The sequence below is a fragment of the Centropristis striata genome, chromosome 4 (assembly GCF_030273125.1).
Source record: "Centropristis striata isolate RG_2023a ecotype Rhode Island chromosome 4, C.striata_1.0, whole genome shotgun sequence".
NCBI lineage: Eukaryota > Metazoa > Chordata > Actinopteri > Perciformes > Serranidae > Centropristis > Centropristis striata.
The window spans coordinates 38887942-38909801 of NC_081520.1; the positions used below are offsets into that span (position 1 = coordinate 38887942).

At 36.6% G+C, this 21860-nt stretch overlaps 1 protein-coding gene across 1 annotated transcript in view; it reads left to right on the forward strand.

Annotated features, from left to right (window-relative positions):
• drd2a (dopamine receptor D2a) overlaps positions 1-21860 on the forward strand; it is a 59250-nt gene that overhangs the window by 17043 nt on the left and 20347 nt on the right. The window contains exon 2 of the mRNA XM_059331991.1: positions 12123-12433. Coding sequence (XP_059187974.1) covers positions 12155-12433 — 279 coding nt within the window. The 5' untranslated portion in view covers positions 12123-12154. The remainder of the gene's footprint in view (positions 1-12122; positions 12434-21860) is intronic.

Below are 21860 nucleotides of genomic sequence, written 5' to 3' on the forward strand. Positions count from 1 at the left end.
TGCTTGTAGCCCAGATTGCCCTTTTTATGACCATAAACTTTGCATCATTCTAAATATTCTCATGGGGCTTTTGCAGCAGCAGGGTATTTTGTAACTTTATTATACTGTATCAAAGAAAAAGTCTGGCCTGCAGTGTTGCTTTGTCTAAGAGAGTATTAACCAAATGTTCAACCTTTCCATCCATTTGTCAACTAGACCAAGGAAAAAAAATCAATGGATAAAGCTGCATCTGAATTGGATTTAAAGTGGATGCTGCAATAACGCTTAAACACATGATGTAGAATACTGTTTGCACACATATAAACAGGATTTGTAACATGTTAATGAGTGCATTTATGGGCTTTTCTATGTGTCCTCCAACTTTGGGGTGTTGGGGAACATAAAGGTAAACTGTTATTTGAGCCGATTGCGGTATATTATATGTTAGATTGTGTTTCATATTTTATGACTCAGTTTTTCAGTTTACTGGCAGCTCAAACACACACATACACACAAACGCCCTGAAAAAGGTCCAACAGCTCAAGCCAAAATAACAATAATACACACACTTACAAGGGCATTTCACATCAAATGACTGATGCAACTGGTGCAACAATTTTCACATAATTTCAGCTATAATAGTCCATTTTTAGCATTGCTTTCACACTCTGTTTACTTTGCCGGTTGCCAGGTTTGTTTATTAGGATGCAGAGAACACCCACTGGGCTACTTTACTTTCTATCTGTGTAAACTCCACTTTGAAGTTAAAGCTCCCAAATGCATCCTGGTCATTTTATGTATCCGAGGTTGCAGGTTAGAGTTTTTCCTACCGCAGCTTATTGACTGCCATTCTTATTTACACACTGTACGACACACAGTGGCTTCTGAGCTGAGAGGATAGTGGAGCGTTGCAGCAGCGCTGACAGCTGACTGGCGCTGCTTACTGTCACCGCAAATAGTCCCGACTAAAACAATAGACACAAATTCAAGAGTCACATTTTCACAAAAGCAGCGAGAATGATAGCTAATTACTGAGGAGCTTCAAAGAAAAAAATACAGCATAAGGGACTACAAAAATAATGTGTGTTGTGACACCATTTCTTTGTTTTTAGCCTGTCTTCTTTGTTTGAGAATCTCAAAGTGCATACGTTTGTTTGAAAGCACAGAGTGAAAGGCATTTTTTCAAAGCAGAAAAGCTCCGCACCTCGAAAATAATTACAGAGAAACTGGTATTGATCAGCAACAGATAAACCTTTGCAGATATGGAAAGGCCAATTTGTGCTGTGAGAAGGCAAACCTTTTGTAGAATGACTACATTCACATGGTTATTTTTCACTTTCTAAATTGTGTATCATTACATTTCACCCATGTGAAACAGGGCAGGATGAACTCTTTTGACTCCACTTCACCTTAAAATAAACAATTTTTCTCTTTCTTTTTCCTTTTTTTAAAAAAAAATACAAGAATGACTCAGGTGAACAACATCGTTTTATAAAACTATCGCTTGATTAAAAAAAGTTGCCTTCAAGTCCAGATGTGGCACCTTTGTAATTACATGAGAGAGTTTATTTCGCTTCGTTGCTCTGGTGCACTCAAAGAAAATTACTCATCCTGCTCTTAAAAGGTTCTGAATTGCTTCAGCAGCTCTGGCATTGTACCTGTAAACCTTCCGTCTGCGCCCTCTCAAAGTAGTTCAAAAGTGGCTAACGAGTTTTCTATACCTCAACATGTCTGGTACTTTCTGAAATGGGATCCATTGAGGCTGTGAGCTGTAGTTTACGTCACTGGCAGTTCTTGGAAGGGGGAAAAGCTGACTTCATTGTATAAAGTGACCTATAAAGGTTACAAAACCACCAACCTCGGTTTAGGGCAAAAAACTTCCTGTTAAGCCGTTTTAAAAGACAGTAAATAAATGAACATGAATGCTGGAAGTGAAGTAGTTACGAGGGTGACTTGAGTCACGTAAGTGACATAGTTACATGAAAGGTGAGGCACATAAAGTTCAGTGATGTTTAAATCACATTGTTTACTTTTGTGTTTTACCTGGGACACAAACCCGTCCTCCTGGGTGAAAGTCTGACCTTTGTTCATTGTGGATATTACTGATATCCATCAAATCTTATTGTTATTATCTCATAAGCCCAAGTGCTTATATAGCAGGTCTTTGATCAACATAGTGTCCTACCGTTGTGTGGTGGAAGTCACTCTAACTGAAGGATGCATCAGTGTCATTCAACACGCCCCCAACTATATAAAAGACGAAGCCAATTATGCACAATCTTTTTGTAAAAGAAATTGAATTAAGCCCATATCTTGTTACACATTCAGCCTTTTCTGGCACTTCTGGTTTTATGGTTTGTGCATTAATCTTCTCACTTCAGCTGTCTTGATTGCATCATGTTTTATAGAGATTTCTGCTCTGACTGTCACATCTATGATCACTTTATTAAATTAGAAAAGGAAGCTGACCTGTCCTTGTAATGTTGTTGATGCACTTATCAGTTGCCACATTGGTCCGTCAGGTTTAACTGTGCTTGGTGAGAAATTGCCTTTGGTCCCGGCTCCTTTTTACTGCAGTGACAGGCCTTTGTTTAAAATTGTATTAGTGGCTTAAGCACTGTCCTTTTTTATCAACTTGATTCAGTCGCACCCCTTTCTTCTAAAACAAGATGGTCAAGAAGGTCTACATCCTGATTTTAAGCAGGCATAGAGGAGAGTAGAACACAAATTGTACAACTGGAAGTTTTACTTCCTCTTGGCACAATTTTTTGTTGATACAAACGTATTCTGTCTGTGGCTAAGGCAGCATATTTCTCTCGCTTTATCAGTAACAACCGCAATGCATTTCTTTTTGACACTATAGCCAAACTTACTCAAAAGCAGCCATCTGTTAGATCACCCTTACAGCTTGTGATTTTGTTCTGCAGAACAATAAATTAGATCGGATGCAAAATAAGAAATAAGACTAAGACTGCAGAATCAGTAGTGCGATACTCATATCTTCCCAGAAAGTCTTAGAATGTGTTAGAACAGAGACCATCTGTTTTGTCTAAGCTGTTGTCGGCTTCTAAACTTGGTACCTGACTTCTCAACCCCCTACCAGCTCAACTTTTTAAAGATTTCTGGCAATTCTTGGAACCTACAATGCTCAATATTGTCAACTTGTCTCATCCCCGCTAGCTTCAAGACAGCTGCAGTTAAACCCTACTACACCTCGATCAGGGTCTCTGAATAATTATCAACCACTCTCTAATCTTCCATTCTTTCAAGAGTTTATTTCTAAGCATCTTTCTGCCCACATACTATATTTAACACTGCTAGGAACCTTTTAAATGTGCTTTTAGGACCTGTCCCGTCACTGAAACTGAACTTATTAAAGTGGTGAATGATCTTCCACCTCCTTGCATCTGGATCTCAGCGTGACATTTACACAATAGATCACTGTATATACTCCTAGAGTGACAAGGAAATCAATTTGGCATCTCTGGTCTGGATCCTGTGAGGCTTAAGTCTTACTTACCTGAAAGATCAAGCCAATCCCCCACCAAAGAAATGATCCCAGAGGTTGTTTACACAAGCAGCTTATTTGACCCATATTTACATTTATTGTTAGGCGACAACCTCCAGTGGCCTTAGCAGTTATGACTGGAGCGAAGGAAGGATTTTTGAGTGAATGAAGTGCGTTCACGCTGACAGTACGGAAAAATGCAGTGCACCAAGAGAACCTGACTGTTGCACATAAAAGATTTAAAAAGTTGAGCGTGGGACACTTCTCACCCTCAACAGTCACCATGTAGCGGAAGGGGTGAGACTGCCCACATATTTCAACCATTATTAAGTGAAAATACAGTGAAAGGGTCAAAGTTATGAGACCAAATCGGTAAACATCCTCTTTTCTATCTATATAACGTTATATATAACTTTATTGACACGTTGCCGTGGATACGCATTGCTCTGCTTCTCTCCTGGTGACGGCTCGCCTTGTCAGTGACCTATAGCCACGCCCCAAATCATACGATTCTTTATCTTCTATTTTCTTCTAAATGGGGCCATTATTAGAACTATTGACATCAAATTGTCTTGAAGATGATTTTTTTACTAGCGATTGAGACCATAGTGTTGTCCTGAAAAAAAATTCTGAGGTAATAAACCAAGTGAGAAGTTTTCAAGTTTTGCACTGAAATGAATGGGCAGATTTTTTTTGCAGCCAAACTTAGCGCCCCCTACTGGAATTCTCGGTGGATTGCAGGCTTAAGGCACTTCCTGGTTGGCCTCCATGCTCAGACACGGAGATTGCCGCCTGAATATTACAAAAGAGCAATTTTAAAAAGCACGTTTAATATGGAAATGTTGGCTTCTGAAAAGTATGTCCATCTATATGCACTCAATACTTGGTTGGGGCTATTTGACTTGAACTACTGGAAATGGACTTTTCCATGATTCTCTAATGTATTGAGATGCACCTGTACTGTAGTCGGATAGAAGCCATCAGTGGCTTAATCTCTCAATTGGAATTAAATCACTGCTGATACGTCGTGATATCCACAAGCTTCAAGTAGGTGCATAATGTCAACTCTGTTCCTGAAGGTTTCAGGGATGGACTGTATCTGTGAAAGGGGCTTAAGCCTCTTTTTGTTATTTGTACCACCAGAAAATGAGCATTCAAGCTGTGTACCTATCTCTCTGTCTCTCTCTCTCTCTCTCTCCCTCTCTCTCACCCTAGTTTCTCCTTGTTCTGTCTTTTCATATCTCTGTGCTCGACCGTCAGCTGTCCTGGGACGTCACTCTCTCCCCTGGCAGTCAGTGTCACTCCTGATGTTTTAAATCTTGATCTTCATCCTCCAGGAGATTCAGCCTCTCCTATTGTGTGTCTCTCTCTCCCTTGTGTGCATTTTATCCTCCTCTCTCTCTTTCTCTCTCCTCTGTGTGTTTGCTCTCATTCTCCCATCTGTGTGAATGTTGTGGTTGAGCTTTGCCTCTGGTGTTTGTGTAGTCTGTCCTCTTCCAGGTCTCCATGGTGGAAAAGGAGGTTGTGTGACTCAGGTCCTGTTTGTTTCTTCCCAGATCCATATTCTTCTATGTTTACAATCTATCTATAGTTCATAATAATCTTGATTTTCCATTTTGTATTGTCTGTCTGTCTGGGTAGAGGGCTTGTTTGCTGCACGGATAGTAAAACCAACTTGAGGTAAATTTCTGATATCGGATGATTTGTCTTAAATCGGCTCCATGTCTTGGTCATGGAAGCTGTGGTGGAAGTATCAAGAAGCAGCTTACTTGGTGTTTATTTTGTGGATGGTAAAATCTTGTTTGTTGTACATTTGTAATGAGTAAATTTAGAAGGAATGCCTTCAAGTGCATGCTGTCTGTTCTGTCGAGTTTTTTTGTTCCATAACTATTTTTTCACTCAGTTCATTTGTCTCAGAAGCACAGAAGCTTTGAACATTGTTACTATGTTTGTACGGATTCTGGCTCTGAAACAATTTGGTGACATTCCCAACTTCTATCCCAATTGCAAAAAAAAGTTCAGCTGCTTTATCCAACCAGTCCAAGAGCCATTCATTAGAACTTTGAATGAAAAGTTTAGATGCTGGCAGTTATTCGAAGCCCTTTCACCGGGCAAGAATACAGTCACCACCCATCAACTTGTGTTTCCGGTAGCAAATCTTTGTGCTTGTGTGACTCTAAAATAGCTTTATCATGAATCACACAAACATAAACAAATTAGAGCATGTGAATTTCACAGCAGAGGACCCTGCACACTACCCTGGGGAACTCCACAACTGACGGCTAAGCTGCAGCAACATCTATCGATATAAACCTCACATCATTTTACCACACATTACAAGAGAGAACCAGACTGTGTTGGGAATGCTTTTTCTTTGTTGGTATGTCATGATTGTGTTGCTTATCCATTTCCTCCCCAGGACATCTGATCATTTCTAAAGAATGGTTCAGAAGAAAGGCACTGAACACAATTGTTTGCCCCGATGGAACCTGTACATTTTTCTGATTCAATAGGGGAGAATGAGACTGCTGATTCAGTGCTTATTTTAGTCACAACATGATCCATTTGCTTTACCAGTCACAGAAATAGAATCAACAGCACTGTGAGATCTGTCACAAACACAGGCTGGCTTCTTGGCAATCAATCGGGTCGGACCAAATCATTTATGTATATTTGCATAAGCACTGTAAATAATACAGCGCAGCGCCCAGGGCAGGGTGGTCTGCTTGTTGCAAATATTAAATATTGAAAGGAAAACAAAATGCATTGAGTGCCCAGGTCACAAGAAAAAAAAAATCTTGCCAACAGAGACTTGTGTTCAGTCCACCGTTGAGCCTCTGGCTTGGCCAGATGCCATGAACTATTACAATCGACAGTGTTTCTGGGTGGGCAGCTGGGGTTAGCATTAGCAGTTCCTTCTGGATTGTAGATGCCTTTGCAACAGAATGAAATATCTGCATTAGTGTTGGGTTGTAACCACATGTAGAAAAGTATGAGTACAGCTCCTAGCACCACACGATAATTCTACTCCTCAAAGAATTGTCACTAGCACTTATTGATGCACTAATAGCTCTTATTGCACTATACCTTGATTGTTTTTTTTTATTCTTCCTGTAAGTGGCTTTGGATAAAAGCGTCTGCTAAATGACTAAATGTAAATGTAAATGTAAATGTACAGCTGTCATTTACAATCAGGAAACAGGGGACACCACCCTTTAAAAATGACTGCTTTTGTCCCAATCCATTAAAAAACACTTAATTTGTTAAACATGTTCTAAAAAATAGCTTCCACAAAAGAGTTTAATAACAGATAAAGACAATTGAGGTTTATTTGCACAATAAGAATTATTCAATGCAAAGTAAATGTAGAGGAAATAAATGTGCACTGTCCAAATAAACAGAGGATGCATTTGTGAACGTGGTGCACATGGATGAGTATTTCTTGAGTAGTGGATGTTGTGTGTTTTCTGCTGAGTATTTTTGTGTTGAGGTTTTAGTAACCAATGTTACGCCCTTTTGATGTGCGCTTTTCTTTCCTCAACCCACTGTAATTTCTATTCTACATTTGGATTTCCTAAAATTGTGTATGACACCTTAAAAATAAATTCTTAGCCCTTACGTCCTCTCCTTGATCATTAATATGCTCAAAGGTGCAGCTGCCTATTAGATGATTGCCACACTGACACTGCATTTCAATAAGCGACACCAGTTCATGTTTTAATATTCGGCAGCTTTCCATTCTGTTAACATTCTTCACACAAGAGACTGCTATTGACCCTGACCTCTGACTTACCTGTGGAGAAGGATATTATCATAATCAGGTAAAAGGTCAAAGAGGAGTCATTTAAAGAATGGGAGATATTGAAGGCAGCAGCAGGGAGAGAGCACAGGTTTGTCTTTATAAGCGAGCACCAGCTATTGGGCCAGCAGTGAGAACAGTCTCACGTACTGTAAGTAAGGAAGTAGAGCGGGCAAATAAATAAGATTAGACAGCACAGGGCATCTGCAGGGTACACACACAGACTGGTGCCCCAGAGCAATGCTTACACATCCTAACAGGAGCACTCTTCCTTCACCCACAGCCTCTCTTTCTTCTCTCTAAATCCTTCTTCTCCCGGCACTGAGGCTTTCCTCTGCCCTCCTCTGGTAACTTTTCTTATTAATTTAGCTCTCTACTGGGCTCAAAAATGCTGGATGCTCAGTCTTTGCTGCACTCTGTATCGCTCACATAAATGCTTGCACACAAAATATCGACACAACATAGTTCCCTCTGACACATCCAAAGCTAAATAACTTTCCATTTCCATTATGGTTGCCAGCTTGAACTACAACACATTCAATATAATTTGTTTTTCAGGTCTAAACATTCACATTCAAGGCTAGAACACGTGTGCAAACCTTTTTGGAAAGTGTAAGGTAATCTAATCAGTGCGGTGACATTCAGACATATTATAGGTTAGACTCTACCCGACCCCATTAAAAAATTCACACATTGCTAAGAGAGTCTGTCCTTTGCAGGTGAAACGTGTTCTGAAAATCCTTGAGGTCCTTCAGAATCAACAGAGATTTTCAAGGACTGAGTAAGAACACTTTGCGCTGATGTAAGGCCGAAGAAGGTTACACAAAAGCATCTTCAAAGAATTTGGCCTTGACAAGTCAACAGTTAAGCGAATGTTATATATGTAAAAAAATATGCATTGCTCCATAACTCTGTTCAAGAGTTTCATATTAAGTTCAAGGAGGTGACAGAAAGCTGTATTGAGCGTGTTTCAGACATCCATGGTAAAATAAAATAAAAACACCCATGAAGAAAACCACTGTCAGGAAAGACCATGGCTTCACATGACACGTTTGCTAAAAATAGCCTGAATGTGTGCGCCATATCATGTTGCCCTGGGTAATGTAATCTGTAGATATAAGACAAAAAAGGTTTGAAAGAAAGAAAACAATTCATAGCAATACCACATTTGAAGTTCACATTTCCATCCTAATACTTATACTGTACGCCTATATTTAGATTGAAACCATTACTTTCTGTTGCTATTATTCATCCTCCTTTCCTAAATATCTGCAGAGAGACGGAGGGCTCCTTGGTCTATATAGAAATGGATTTTGCGGTACAGCTAATAATAGCTTATGAGGATTTATCAGTCTCAGCCATATACAGTAATGAGGATATCTACCAAAGTTACAGCCCTTGTAGTACAAAACCCCCTCTGTGTTTTTTATAGACAGTCATAATAACTGTTGTCTGATGAATATTAGCTTCGGTTGAAGAGAGGGTTGCATTTTTACACAGATTTTGTTCCCCATCTTTCTTTTTCATTGGTGTAATGTTGGGAAGCAATCTCTTCATTGCCTAAAGAGGATGGATGATTACAGCAGCCAAAAGCTTTTTCAATAGGCATGTGAGTGCAGTGCTGAGATAAAACACACACAGAAACGGTGAACTCATCCTTTAATCGTGCGGCATGCTGCAGAAAGAATCTTGTATTGAGCCTTTTCATGATTTCCCTGCAACCCCTTGGGGATCAATGAATTTTGAGTTAAATCAGAACATTTTGAAGGGGACATGTTATGAAAAATTCACATTTTCGGTATCTGCCTACCAGATCACAAACTGTGAAATAAGACAACCCGGTCAGTTTTTTAGAGGGTGCCTTGATCAGAAAACATGAGATTCAACAAGCCGCTGAGATTTGACTCCTATTCCTATGTCACATGCAGGCTAATTAGGTTTAAATCTGATGTTCTCTCTCTCTTCCAAGTTTGAATGCTGTGTTTTCAAACAGGAGGTGGAAATTTCTCTATAGTATGCCTTTTAACCCATAAGAACCCATGGTGACACCCGTGTAACAAACACGTTAAATCTTCTATTTTTTGTTACCAATTCTAATCCGTTAATAGGGTGTCCTGTATTGCATTTAACTTGTTTTGACCATATTTCCTGAACAAATTAAAGCCACAATTTTGATAAACAAAAAGACACATGGTTATTTGTATTTATTTATTATCGATTTATTATTATTATTATGCTACTTTAAAACAAATCTAAAAAATAATTTGTTGTTAAACAGAACTAATAATATCACAATTTTGATAGATTTTGTGGAGATGCAGAGAAAAAGGCAAATTTGTGTCTAGTTTTTTTTAATTTTAAAATACGAAATATTATAAACATAAATATTATAAACATAAATACTATAAGCGCCCAATGTAATGTTTATGTCACATCCTATTTTATACAGTCTATGGTCACATCACAGATCTTTGACATTTAGGGATAGGGTTTTTGAAAACACATCAGAAATGGTGGTATATCCCCCATAACTTTCCTTTAAGGATAACTGGGTCTGGGTTCTTATGGGTTAACATCATATTTTTTATTATTATTATATCATTGTACATATTGGCAACAAGTTTGTTATCTACTGAAAATGTTCAGGGCTTTAAAGTTGTATATGTCATCAACTATGGACACATTTTGGACGCAGAATGTATCCAAATACCAGATTTCCACACTACTGCCTTTCGCTAGAGGCAGGATGTAACTGTGACAGATAACTGTAATAACAACAAGGTAGAATCACAAAGGCAACAAAAAAAACCTTCTACAGAAACAAAAACAAGTGAAGGAAAATAATTGTTGAGTTGTGAAAATGGAATTAGGTGCAGCGATAAAAGTAGTTTGATGTAGATGAGGATGTGAAGCAGATTCTAGTCAGCGGGAGCTGCAGCCTGAAAGGCTTGAGAACCAATTACGGTGTGAGTGAGCACGAGGGAGGGAGGGAGGGAGGGAGGGAGTGAAAACGGAGCTGGGAGAGTGGGGGATGACATCAACATTAATCTAGGTATGAGGGAACTGCACTGCTAGGGGTTTGGTAAAATAAGATGTGTCTGTGTATTTCTGAAATTAGCCTAAAAAGATGAGCCGTACACCTTCATTAAATTTTGCAACATCGTAGTTTTCATGGCATCACAGTACAAAAGCAAATCAGCGAGCCGGATGGTTTATAGTGTGAAATCTACTCAGTGATTTAGATAAACACTGAAGATTGGTGTCATTGTAATAAATAAAAAAATAAAAAAATGACGCAATCAAAGTAAACAGACATCAAATACTCATAATCCAGGAAAATCAGGCTGTAGTCACACTTTAAAGTATATGTGATGTAGCAAAATTGCAGATTGATTGCAGCAGTGATGAGAAACTCATTTGCAATATAACGCAGCTAAATATAACGTGTTACACTGTTGGACCGACTGTCACAAGGTCCTTAAAGGATTAACAGTAATGGTACATAATGATGCACCGTGACTGATTTGTGACACATTGGCAAGGCGCATACATTTATTTATTAGTTGTTGTTTTTTTGTCTGATAATGCAAGCCAAGCAATGAGAATTGAAAAAGCATTTTCCATTTTTGCGTTTCCAGTCTGTTCAAATAGATGTAGATAGTGAATGTGTGGTTAACACTTAAAACAAAAGCTCTAATGGTGTGTGTTTTCCAGCACAATACAGCTAATTAGGGTCTCCAGATTTCATGGTGATGTGTCTGTCAAAAGAAGATGTTTTTTCTAAAAAAAAACATCCGGTATGTTGGAAGCGCTAATTGCCGTTTTCAGATGCAAACCTGTTGGTGATACTCAACAAAAGGTACCCTGTGGAGTTTTTGACCGCATGTCGCGCTATTTAGCAATATTGTGTCCTCCTCTACAAGCACTACATATACACAGATTTTGGATGTAAATAATACAAGTTTAAAAAATATGAAATAACTGTTTCTGGGCGTCCCTCTCTACGTTTAAAAAACTCCTGAAGACCCATCTCTTCAGAGAGCATCTTCTCTCCTAGACCACACGATAATTCTACTCCTCAAAGAATTGTCACTAGCACTTATTGATGCACTAATAGCTCTTATTGCATGCAAATGACTAAATGTAAATGTAAATGTTAAATGTTGTGAGTCAGAGAAAGGATTCTGACCCCAAGGATACACACTTTAATGTGAAACACTGAATATAAAAAGCAAGTGTTTGAATACAAAAAGGTTCACAGTATCGTTTCCTTCTCACGCCTTCGTTTATAACAAAAAGAATGAAAAGAAAAACACATTCACCTGCTTTTTAATATTCTATGCTGTGTTATAACTTTTTCAGTAGCTGTAAAAAAAATAATGTTTTGCACTGGGGGAAATACATAACTTTAATAACCCAACATGTTCTGGTGAATGCAGACTTCACTTGAAGCAGTTTTATGTACAAGGCCACTCGCCAGCAGCGGCAGGATGCATTTGGATTTTTGCCAGTTCCCTAAATGAATTTCATTAAGTCTTGATTTTTCCTTCTTAAGTTTATTCAAGGGTTTTTATGGCTTTGGGTTTTATCAGATGGAAATGTGGTAAACGTCTTCTACATCATTTTATACACATTTGCAATCTCCACTACATTTAAAATAAAGAAGCACCCATTACTGTGTGCAGCAGGGTTTAAGAGATTAATAGACAAATTGCTTCTGCAAAGCAATCACTGCAGGAATACAGATTATCCTTTAAAAACTTTTTGTGTTTTTCTTCATAAATTGTTGCTGTAATAAAGATGTTTTCTCTCTCTGTGTGTCTGCATGTTCTGCAGGGCCCGTTCTTGGCCTTCGTCACTCACAGCTAATGGATGTCTTAACCCAGTATGCCTACAATGACAGTTTTAATGATAATGGAACATGGAGCGTCAACCAAACACTTCAAGAGCAGAAGCACCCTTACAACTACTATGCCATGCTGCTCACTCTGCTCATCTTCGTCATCGTCTTCGGCAACGTGCTGGTGTGCATGGCTGTGTCCAGAGAAAAGGCCCTGCAGACCACCACCAACTACCTGATCGTCAGCCTGGCTGTCGCCGACCTTCTGGTGGCCACGCTGGTGATGCCCTGGGTCGTCTACTTAGAGGTAGGAGAGCAGAGGTCCTCTTAATATCTCTAGACAAACAGTATACCTCTTTTTTTTCCTCTTTTGTTATTAAAAACTACAGTGGCTGGCAAGGACAGACGTCCTACGAAGGACAAAAACATTTCCTTTAGGAGAATTGTGCCGCAGCTTCAGAAACGATGCCGGCTAAAAGGCACGAACACAGAAACGTGCTGCAAATGACAAAACCAGAAAGCCAAAACATATACAGTATGTTCATGAAGAGAAGTGATGAGAAGACAGCTTACAGTTGTTGTTGTTGTTGTTGTTGTTGTTGTTGTTGTTGTTCACTGGCCACCAGAGAATGACTCATGCATGACTAATTTGGTTCACAGCTGTTTTGATATCTGGATATACAGAATGTTTCTGTTGTGTTTGTTTTTGGTGTGTGTGTGTGTGTGCTTGTGTGTGTGTGTGTGTGTGTGTGTGTGTGTGTGTGTGTGTGTTTAGTGATGTATTACTCATATTGTGGAGACAAATATGATTACACAGTCATATTGACGACTTCACTCCATAAAGGGACAAAAAACAAGTCCCCATAATGTAAATCATTACATGTTAGGGTAGAGACATCAGTGTATTATCCTCTAAAGCGATGGAAATATAACATGCATGTGTGCATGCATGTTCTTGTATTTTCTACATAATGAGGACCAGAAGAAGTTTTTAACCAATAAAGTGAGGACATTTTGAGAAGTGAGGACATTTTGGCTGCCCCTCAATTCTGTGTGTGTGTGTGTGTGTGTGTGTGTGTGTGTGTGTGTGTCTGCGTCTATGTGTTTGATTTTGCATTGTTGCCTTTTGCAGCATCATCTTTGCAGTTAATGTGTTTGTTTTGGTTTTTCATTTGCTGCACATTTCCATTTGTGTATTTCTTTATTTTCACATGTGCTTTTGAATTGGCATCATTTCTGAAGCTGCAGCACGTTTCTCGTTATGGAAATAAGATTTTATGATTTTATTACCTTTTATTACCTATTTACTTTTTTACACACAAGTGAACACACCATGCAGGGAGCAGTGGGTATAGCTATTTCGGTGCACTCGAGGAGCAGCTTGGGGGGGTTAGGTGCCTTGCTCAATGGTACTTCAGTCATAGGATTCGAACCGGCAACCCTCCGGTTACAAGCACTATTCCTAACATTTAGGCCACGGACTACCCAAGTATTTTGGGTCTCTGTAGCTGTTTCACCTTGCAGCCACTGTGGGAAATAATAGAAAGTGGTTGGCCAGCTTGCAGTGGAACATTTATAAGAAAATCCCTGTTTCAATATTATCTCTATTTTAACAAATGTGAATATGTCAGCCATATATTAGAGGTTAGGCTCTGAAAGGAACAAACACTTCACTTTTTAAAATTGATTACAGATGAGCAATAAGAGGTTAGAAAATTGAAATGTATATTATGCATACAGCAGGGGTTTATATAAAATCTGCTGCCAGTAAAATACTGGGAAAAGGGTTTGAGGCAAGCAAGCCGCCCACGGTTACCAGCAGGTCAAAGGCCCAAGGTGAAACAAAGGGTGATGGCTGATATGTTCACATCAGCATTGTAAATATCAGTTCTGCAGTGGTTAAAGGACTGCAATGTAGCAACACTATGTGACAACATCAAAATGTCAGCCCGGTCTATTCAGTCAGAGGTCAGATGTTTATGAATAATTCTTCCTAATTCTGGGATGTATTATTTTGCATTCTGCTGCTGTGTGGGATAACACGGAGCGGTCTTTTTAAAGCAGTTATGACACATCAATGTCTGCTAACCAGTGCAACCTAAAACAGAACATCAAGTCCCCTCCAGGATAAAATCATCTCTAATCTAGTAAATCAATAGCAAGCAGGATGTGGGCTATCTTTCAGAAAACTCTCTCTGTATCTCTGGGTCGTTGTTCATTTCTTCTGTCTGTCTTCTCGGCCTCTGGGTTATTTCTGACCATCAGGCTTTAGGTCACACTGTCTGATGCAGAGAAAGGCAATCTACAGGGACTCTAATCCTCCTGTGCCTCTGAGTGAGTCATGATGCTTATCACTCAGATCAGATTACAGTGTATACATCCATATAGTCTCTGCCTGTGTCCTTATATGTTTGTTTGCACATACAACACAGTGACTCTCAATCTGTAACAGTAATCTGAATACTTTTACAAGTGGCGAGTGAAATAAATTAATATTCAGTAACACTTTACAATAACCATCAAAGTGATGTTTATAGATGGTTTATAAACCAAGTATTAACCATTTACAAAGTATTGTACATATTCAATCTTTAAATGTTTTCAAAAAAATTCTAAAAGGTATATGAATCATTTTGAAATAATTTACATACTTAACATTGGTGTTAAAAATGTTATAATGAGTGCAAAACTATTATTGAACTAATAATTATAATGTAATTGTTTGTTAATGCTAAAGTAACTATATATACTATCATATTTTTTCCATCTATTTGGCATTTATAAAGGATACATATAATATATATATAGTTCAACATTAATACATTTTCTATTTACCATTCCAAATGGTCTATATATGGTTTATAAATGATGATTAAACTTTAATAAACTATCTGTTTACCATTTATAAATGGTCTATTTACCATCTATAAATGATGGTTATTGTAAAGTGTTACCTAATATTCTTTTGCATGTTACCAATAAAGAGAAAAACCTTTTTTTGTGATTATTGGCACCAATTATCAGACTAAAGCTTGTTTATCCATGTAGTATGCAACCTGCGCACTGTTTGTTTTTATCAGAATTATTCACTTGTTCTCTCTGTTGACGTGGGCAGCAGAGTCCACACGGAGGAAGCCTACATCAAAGTGTTATAGAAAGTTGAATTCCAATCCGCATCAAAGCTCCAAATGGTAGCATAAAACTTTTTCAATAAAATATTAATTTTGATATAGCAGAAAGGTGAGTCTCTAATGGTGTAAAGTGTTTTGATTGCACAGGTGGAAAACACATCTGGAGTGAGTCATTCTGAAACTTTCATCAAATGGAATAACTTTTTTGGACCCAAATGTTACAGTCGTGTTTTCTTGAACCAACACAGCATCAGCTTACAGCGGCACGAAAAGTCAGCAGCTCATCCTGCAACTGCTTTTTCTTTGAAGAAACCCCCTATAGCCACACAGTTCTCTTGTATTTAATAATGAGGACAGAAGCAAGCATCAAACAGTGTGGATTAAAGGGCTCCTCAAGTAGAACTGTAGTACCATAACATTAGTGGACTCACAATAGTCACATTTCAAAAAGAAATCAAAATCAAAGTAACACATGCTGAGATATTGCGACTTTTTGAATTCAATGTTCATACATATTCATACTCTTTATTTTCTGCACTGAACTTTTGCACAATTTTTGAACCAAACAATATTTGAGGTACTTTATTTCTTTAAAAAGTATTTTTGTAATGCATTTTTTCCTCTTCGACATTTCTTTTTATAGTTTTATTTTATATTCCTCTTATTTCAGAAGAACTGTAGAACTGTAGTACCATAACATTAGAGGACTCACAATGGTCACATTTCAAAAAGAAATCAAAATCAAAGTAACACAGGCTGAGATATTGTGACTTTTTGAATACATATTCAATATTCATATTCATACTCTTTATTTTCTGCACTGAACTTTTGCACAATTTTTGAACCAAACAATATTTGAGGTATTTTATTTGTTTTAAAAGTATTTTTGTAATGCATTTTTTCCTCTTCGATATTTCTTTTTATAGTTTTATTTTATATTCCTCTTATTTTAGAAGAACTGTAGAACTGTAGTATCATAACATGAGTGGACTCACAATAGTCACATTTCAAAAAGAAATCAAAATCAAAGTAACACAGGCTGAGATATTGTGTATTGTTTTTGAATACATATTCAATATTCATACATATTCATACTCTTTATTTTCTGCACTGAACTTTTGCGCAATTATTGAACCAAACAATATTTGAGGTATTATATTTGTTTTAAAAGTATTTTTGTAAAGCATTTTTTCCTCTTCGACATTTCTTTTTATAGTTTTATTTTATATTCCTCTTATTTTAGAAGAACTGTAGAACTGTAGTACCATAACATTAGTGGACTCACAATGGTCAAATTTAAAAAAGAAATCAAAATCAAAGTAACACAGGCTGAGATATTGTGACTTTTTGAATACATATTCAATATTCATACATATTCATACTCTTTATTTTCTGCACTGAACTTTTGCACAATTCTTAAACAAAACAATATTTGAGGTATTTTATTTGTTTTAAAAGTATTTTTGTAATGCATTTTTTCCTCTTCGGTATTTCTTTTTATAGTTTTATTTTATATTCCTCTTATTTTAGAAGAACTGTAGTACCATAACATTAGTGGACTCACAATAGTCACATTTCAAAAAGAAATCAAAATCAAAGTAACACAGGCTGAGATATTGTGACTTTTTGAATACATATTCAATATTTATATTCATACTCTTTATTTTCTGCACTGAACTTTTGCACAATTCCTGAACCAAACAATATTTGAGGTATTTTATTTGTTGTAAAAGTATTTTTGTAAAGCATTTTTTCCTCTTCGACATTTCTTTTTATAGTTTTATTTTATATTCCTCTTATTTTAGAAGAACTGTAGAACTGTAGTACCATAACATTAGTGGACTCACAATAGTCACATTTCAAAAAGAAATCAAAATCAAAGTAACACAGGCTGAGATATTGTGTATTGTTTTTGAATACATATTCAATATTCATACATATTCATACTCTTTATTTTCTGCACTGAACTTTTGCACAATTTTTTGAACCAAACAATATTTGAGGTATTTTATTTGTTTTAAAAGTATTTTTGTAATGCATTTTTTCCTCTTCGATATTTCTTTTTATAGTTTTATTTTATATTCCTCTTATTTTCTTCATTGTTAGACACAAAAACAGCAAAGCCGACGTTCTGAGGGTAAGAGCTGGCACTGCCATCTTGCTCGGGTGAGGTCATTTGCAGCCAGAGTTTGTTTTGTGGTGATCGGCTGGCGTAGCCACGGTAACAAGGTCCCGTCCATACACCCACCTGACTCATTTGCAAGTCAAACGCAGCTGCCTATCATGGCGTTAAAGCCCCATTTTCACATTTCATAACTAATTAAAACCAAACAAACTTCAGACTTCAGAGTGATAAGAGCTACCTAAAATGACTGTGTATGAAATGGAATTTGACCTTGTCGGCAATTGAAAGAACATAGACATTATAGCCCAGTTAGGGTTATGGGAGGTGTCCTGAATATAAGTGGGCTACAATAACAACAATAATAGTAGTTGGGGTTTTTTTTGAAAATTATATTTATTGGGTTTTTAGAGTTAACATGACACATACATTAATGAGGGTTTACATGCCCACATTCTTAACATATAACATATAACTTAAGATAACTTAAGAAAAACAGACAAGACAAATTACCACTAAAAAAAAGAACAAAACAAAGTAAAACAAAAAAACAATAGATACAAAAATAATAATAATAATAATAATAATAATAAAAATGACAACCCTGTATTTCCTATGTAGCTGCTGTGTTGAATATTACATTTTCTTTATACACTTCATTGTCCTTTTCAAGTGTTCAACATCTTGATCGGTGACTTTCAAGATATTCAATAAATTGTCCCCATAGCTTAAAAAAGCTCTGTATTTTTCCCTTGGTGGCATAGGTTAACTTCTAATAATAGTAGTTGTTGACTGACCTTAATATTTCCACAGTGTAAAAAACACAGCAACTAGAACACCTAAGAGAACAAATAGTGTAAATAGTAGAACAATGTGAACATACAAACAAATAAACAGATAAAGTACATAGAGACATGTTGAATATATGATAAAGACCTCTGCCATAATAACACAATCATCATCAGCAGCAGCAGCATAAACATCATCATAAACAACATCGTCATCATCATTTTATCATCATCGACACGCTTCAGAGGGATCATTACTACAGAAGCGAAATGATTGTATGAATGAAAAAGTTCTTGTACCTGTTCTCTTAGCAGGAAAACCAAATGTAGAGGCAGAAGGATTAGGTGTGGACAAAGCGGCAACCTGAGCAGTGAGCAGGGAGGCAAACCAGGAAGTGAACTTAAGCTGCTGACGGCGGCTGCAGGATTAGGGCCAGGTACACTGTAAAAAAAAGATAAACAATAGCTACTCTATAAAATTTAGGCAACAGATTGCACGCAATATTATTTTTTCAATCTAACTACGTTACAAGTTGAGTTAATAACTTAACAGGAAGTGCCTGTCAATTAAAAACGGACTAAATCTATTGTGTTGGATTCATTCAAAATTCTCTTGATTTAGAATTACATACACATAAAGATTATATTTAATGTGATCAAAATAAGTTGATTCTATCTCAAACATTTTTATATTAAAGTTACTTAAACAACTGCCTCAAAATCAAGGACGCATTTATGTTTAATACATTTTATCAAATATATTAAGTAAAATCAAATGACTACAGAATAATTTATTACAGTGTAGGAGAAAAAAATAATGAGAGGAGGAAAAATTAAACTAATTATACAAAATTTGAAATGTTGAGTAAAAAAGTCAACTTTTTGAATTTGGTAAGGTAGACTCCAAGCTAAAACCAGATTTTCCTCAATATGTCTAATATATGTTTAAAAAATTACATTAGAGCAGATTTTCCCAAAACATTAGTTGTAGTAGCTACTACCAAGAATAGCCAATTTATGTGTCCGGTAACGCTTTATAATAAGGTCCTTAATAACCATTAATTAACAAGTAATAAGGCATTGTTCTCGCTTTAGATCCGGTAATTGCAAAAAGCATAGTTAACTTATAGTTAACTTATAATAGATGAGCAATGAAGTATATTTTAATATCAATAAGCAAACAAAATAAGATTAATAAAGGCATGACAAAGACATAATGGGTGGGTCATGGGTGTTTGTAATGCCAGTATTAACACTTATATAAGCTTATAAACACACAGTAATGTTAATAAGCATCTTGTAAGGACTTACAAGGGCCTTATTACTTGTTAATTAATGGTTATTACAAGGACCTTAATATAAAGCGTTACCAAAGATCCTCCTCTCATTATTTTTTCTCCTACCTGGCCCTAATCCTCTTCCATAAACCTGAGATAATTTGAGGCAGAACAAACATTGTGACAAAAACCTGGAGAACAGCCAGTTTGTTTCAGTTCAGCTGAGTTTCTTACGTAACCAAGACTCCAGCCTTCTTCCTGTCTTAATCATTTTACAGATATTTTATCCTGACACACTAATAACACCAATTTGGGTGAATTCCTCCTCAGATTAATATGCTGAGAATTTAATACTGGCTGTTTGTCAAAGTCAAAATGGTTCATAAAATTGGATTATCCAGCATGTGTCAGGTGTGGGATGCTCATGTGATTTTTGGGGTGTCAGGCCTCCTATGAATGTGAAATGGGATAAACTGGGGTAGGACTGAAAAATATCCATCCAAATGAGGAATTATTTGGTGAAACATTTCCTGAGTGGGCAGGTTATGATATTCTCTAGATTTTCAGTTGTGTTGTGAAAGAGAAGGTGACCTTAACTATGTTCTTGGATGCTAACAAAAGCTCACAACAGCTTTGTCTGGGAACGTTTTATTTATTCATTTCAGGCTCTTCAGGACATGCTTCTTCCATCAGAGACGCAACCTAAACTCATGAGCATCATAAGACAATGACAACCAACACTTTTTGTACAGAGTTAGGTAACAATAGAGTGTGTTTTTGTTGTTTGTCTCTTCTTTATCACACATAAAAACCTCCAATCCCTCAGCATACACACTTCTTTTTCTTCTTTATCTATGTGCAGATTTTTTTCATAATTCTAGCGTCACCGACCGTGGCCGTGCGTGAGCTTCTCGTGTTTATAATGTATCAGCATGAACTTTAGTGTGAGCTTAGTCACAGAGTGTGGGCCGGGCATTCGACCTGCCCTTTATTATTAAATGCTGAATTAGCATTAATTACCACAGTTTTTCGCTTTCTGTCGAGTGTGACTAATTTAGAGAGCATATGGACGGAACTTCATGCATGGCTTGAGGTTCAGAGGTTCTTAAAAAGTCAAGGTGAATTAAAATACATTTCTTTTTTAACCCAAAAGAACCCAGACCCAATAATCCTCAAAGGAAAATGATGGGGGATATACCACAGAACACATTTATGATTTCTTTTAAAAATACTACCCCTAAATGTCAAAGATCTGTGATGTGACATATGTCTCACATTGGGCATTTATGGTATTTATGTTTATGATATTTCTTCTTATTATTATTATTATTATTATTATATGGTCAGAACAAGTTAAATGTAATAAAGGACACCCTATTAACCCTTTATCGGCAAAGAACTGTATTTGGTAACTTCAGGTAATATTTAGAGAAAAAAGTTGCAAATTTACTAGATTAAAGTGGCAAATCTGTGCGAAAAAAGTCGTAGATTTACGAGAAAAAAGTGGGAAAAAAACAACTTTTTTCTCCCAGATTCACCACTTTAAATCTCATAAATCTGCACATTTTTTCTTGTAGATTTGCTTCTTTAATCTCATAAACTTTTTTCTTAAAATATTATTTTCGTATGTTTTTTTTTAGCTGTATGTAATATCCTCCAATATTCTCTTGGGTTGAAATTTGTAATTTGCAAGTATTTCAATGAGTGCTCTATTAAGGGTTAACAGATTAGAATTGTTAAATGGGTTTAAACTTAGCCTTGTAACAAAAATAAGCTTTTTGAAATTAGCTGCTTTTTCACATTTCTGTTTCCAGTCACAGCAACATTTTGGCGAAGTCTTGTTTAGGGATTTAATGAGTTAAAGTGAAGCATAAAGCTGAATATGGGAGATTCTATAAGATTTAAAGTGTTTGTTATGGGTTCTTATGGGTTAAACTGGCTTTTCACGATAGCAAATGTATAGCTCAAATAACATTAAGAAATGTCAGTAATTTTCAGTTTTTTTAAGGTAGTCTGACTGAAAGAAAGAGAAACCTGATGATAAACATTATACTCAAACCACTCAGGATATAATAGCTTTATAATAATAGTGTGCCTTGCGCTTATTAACAGCTGTTTGGTTCGTCTACTTGCAATGTTTAATATATTGTTTGTATGCATGCGCCAAAGTATTTCTCTTATGAAATGAATTAGTAGTTTTAAGGTTTGTTTTTTATTATTATTATTTGTCTTTATATATTATGAATGCTATAAAGACAGCCGAGTTATAGCAAGGTGCGTCAATTTCATTTCATCCTCATTTTAAGTGACGTCTCATATTGCACTTTCTACCACTTCCCCAGCTCCTATTACTGCATTTTCAATTTCCCAACTCTTTACCTTTGCAAATTAAATCAGAATGCTGATACATTCTGAA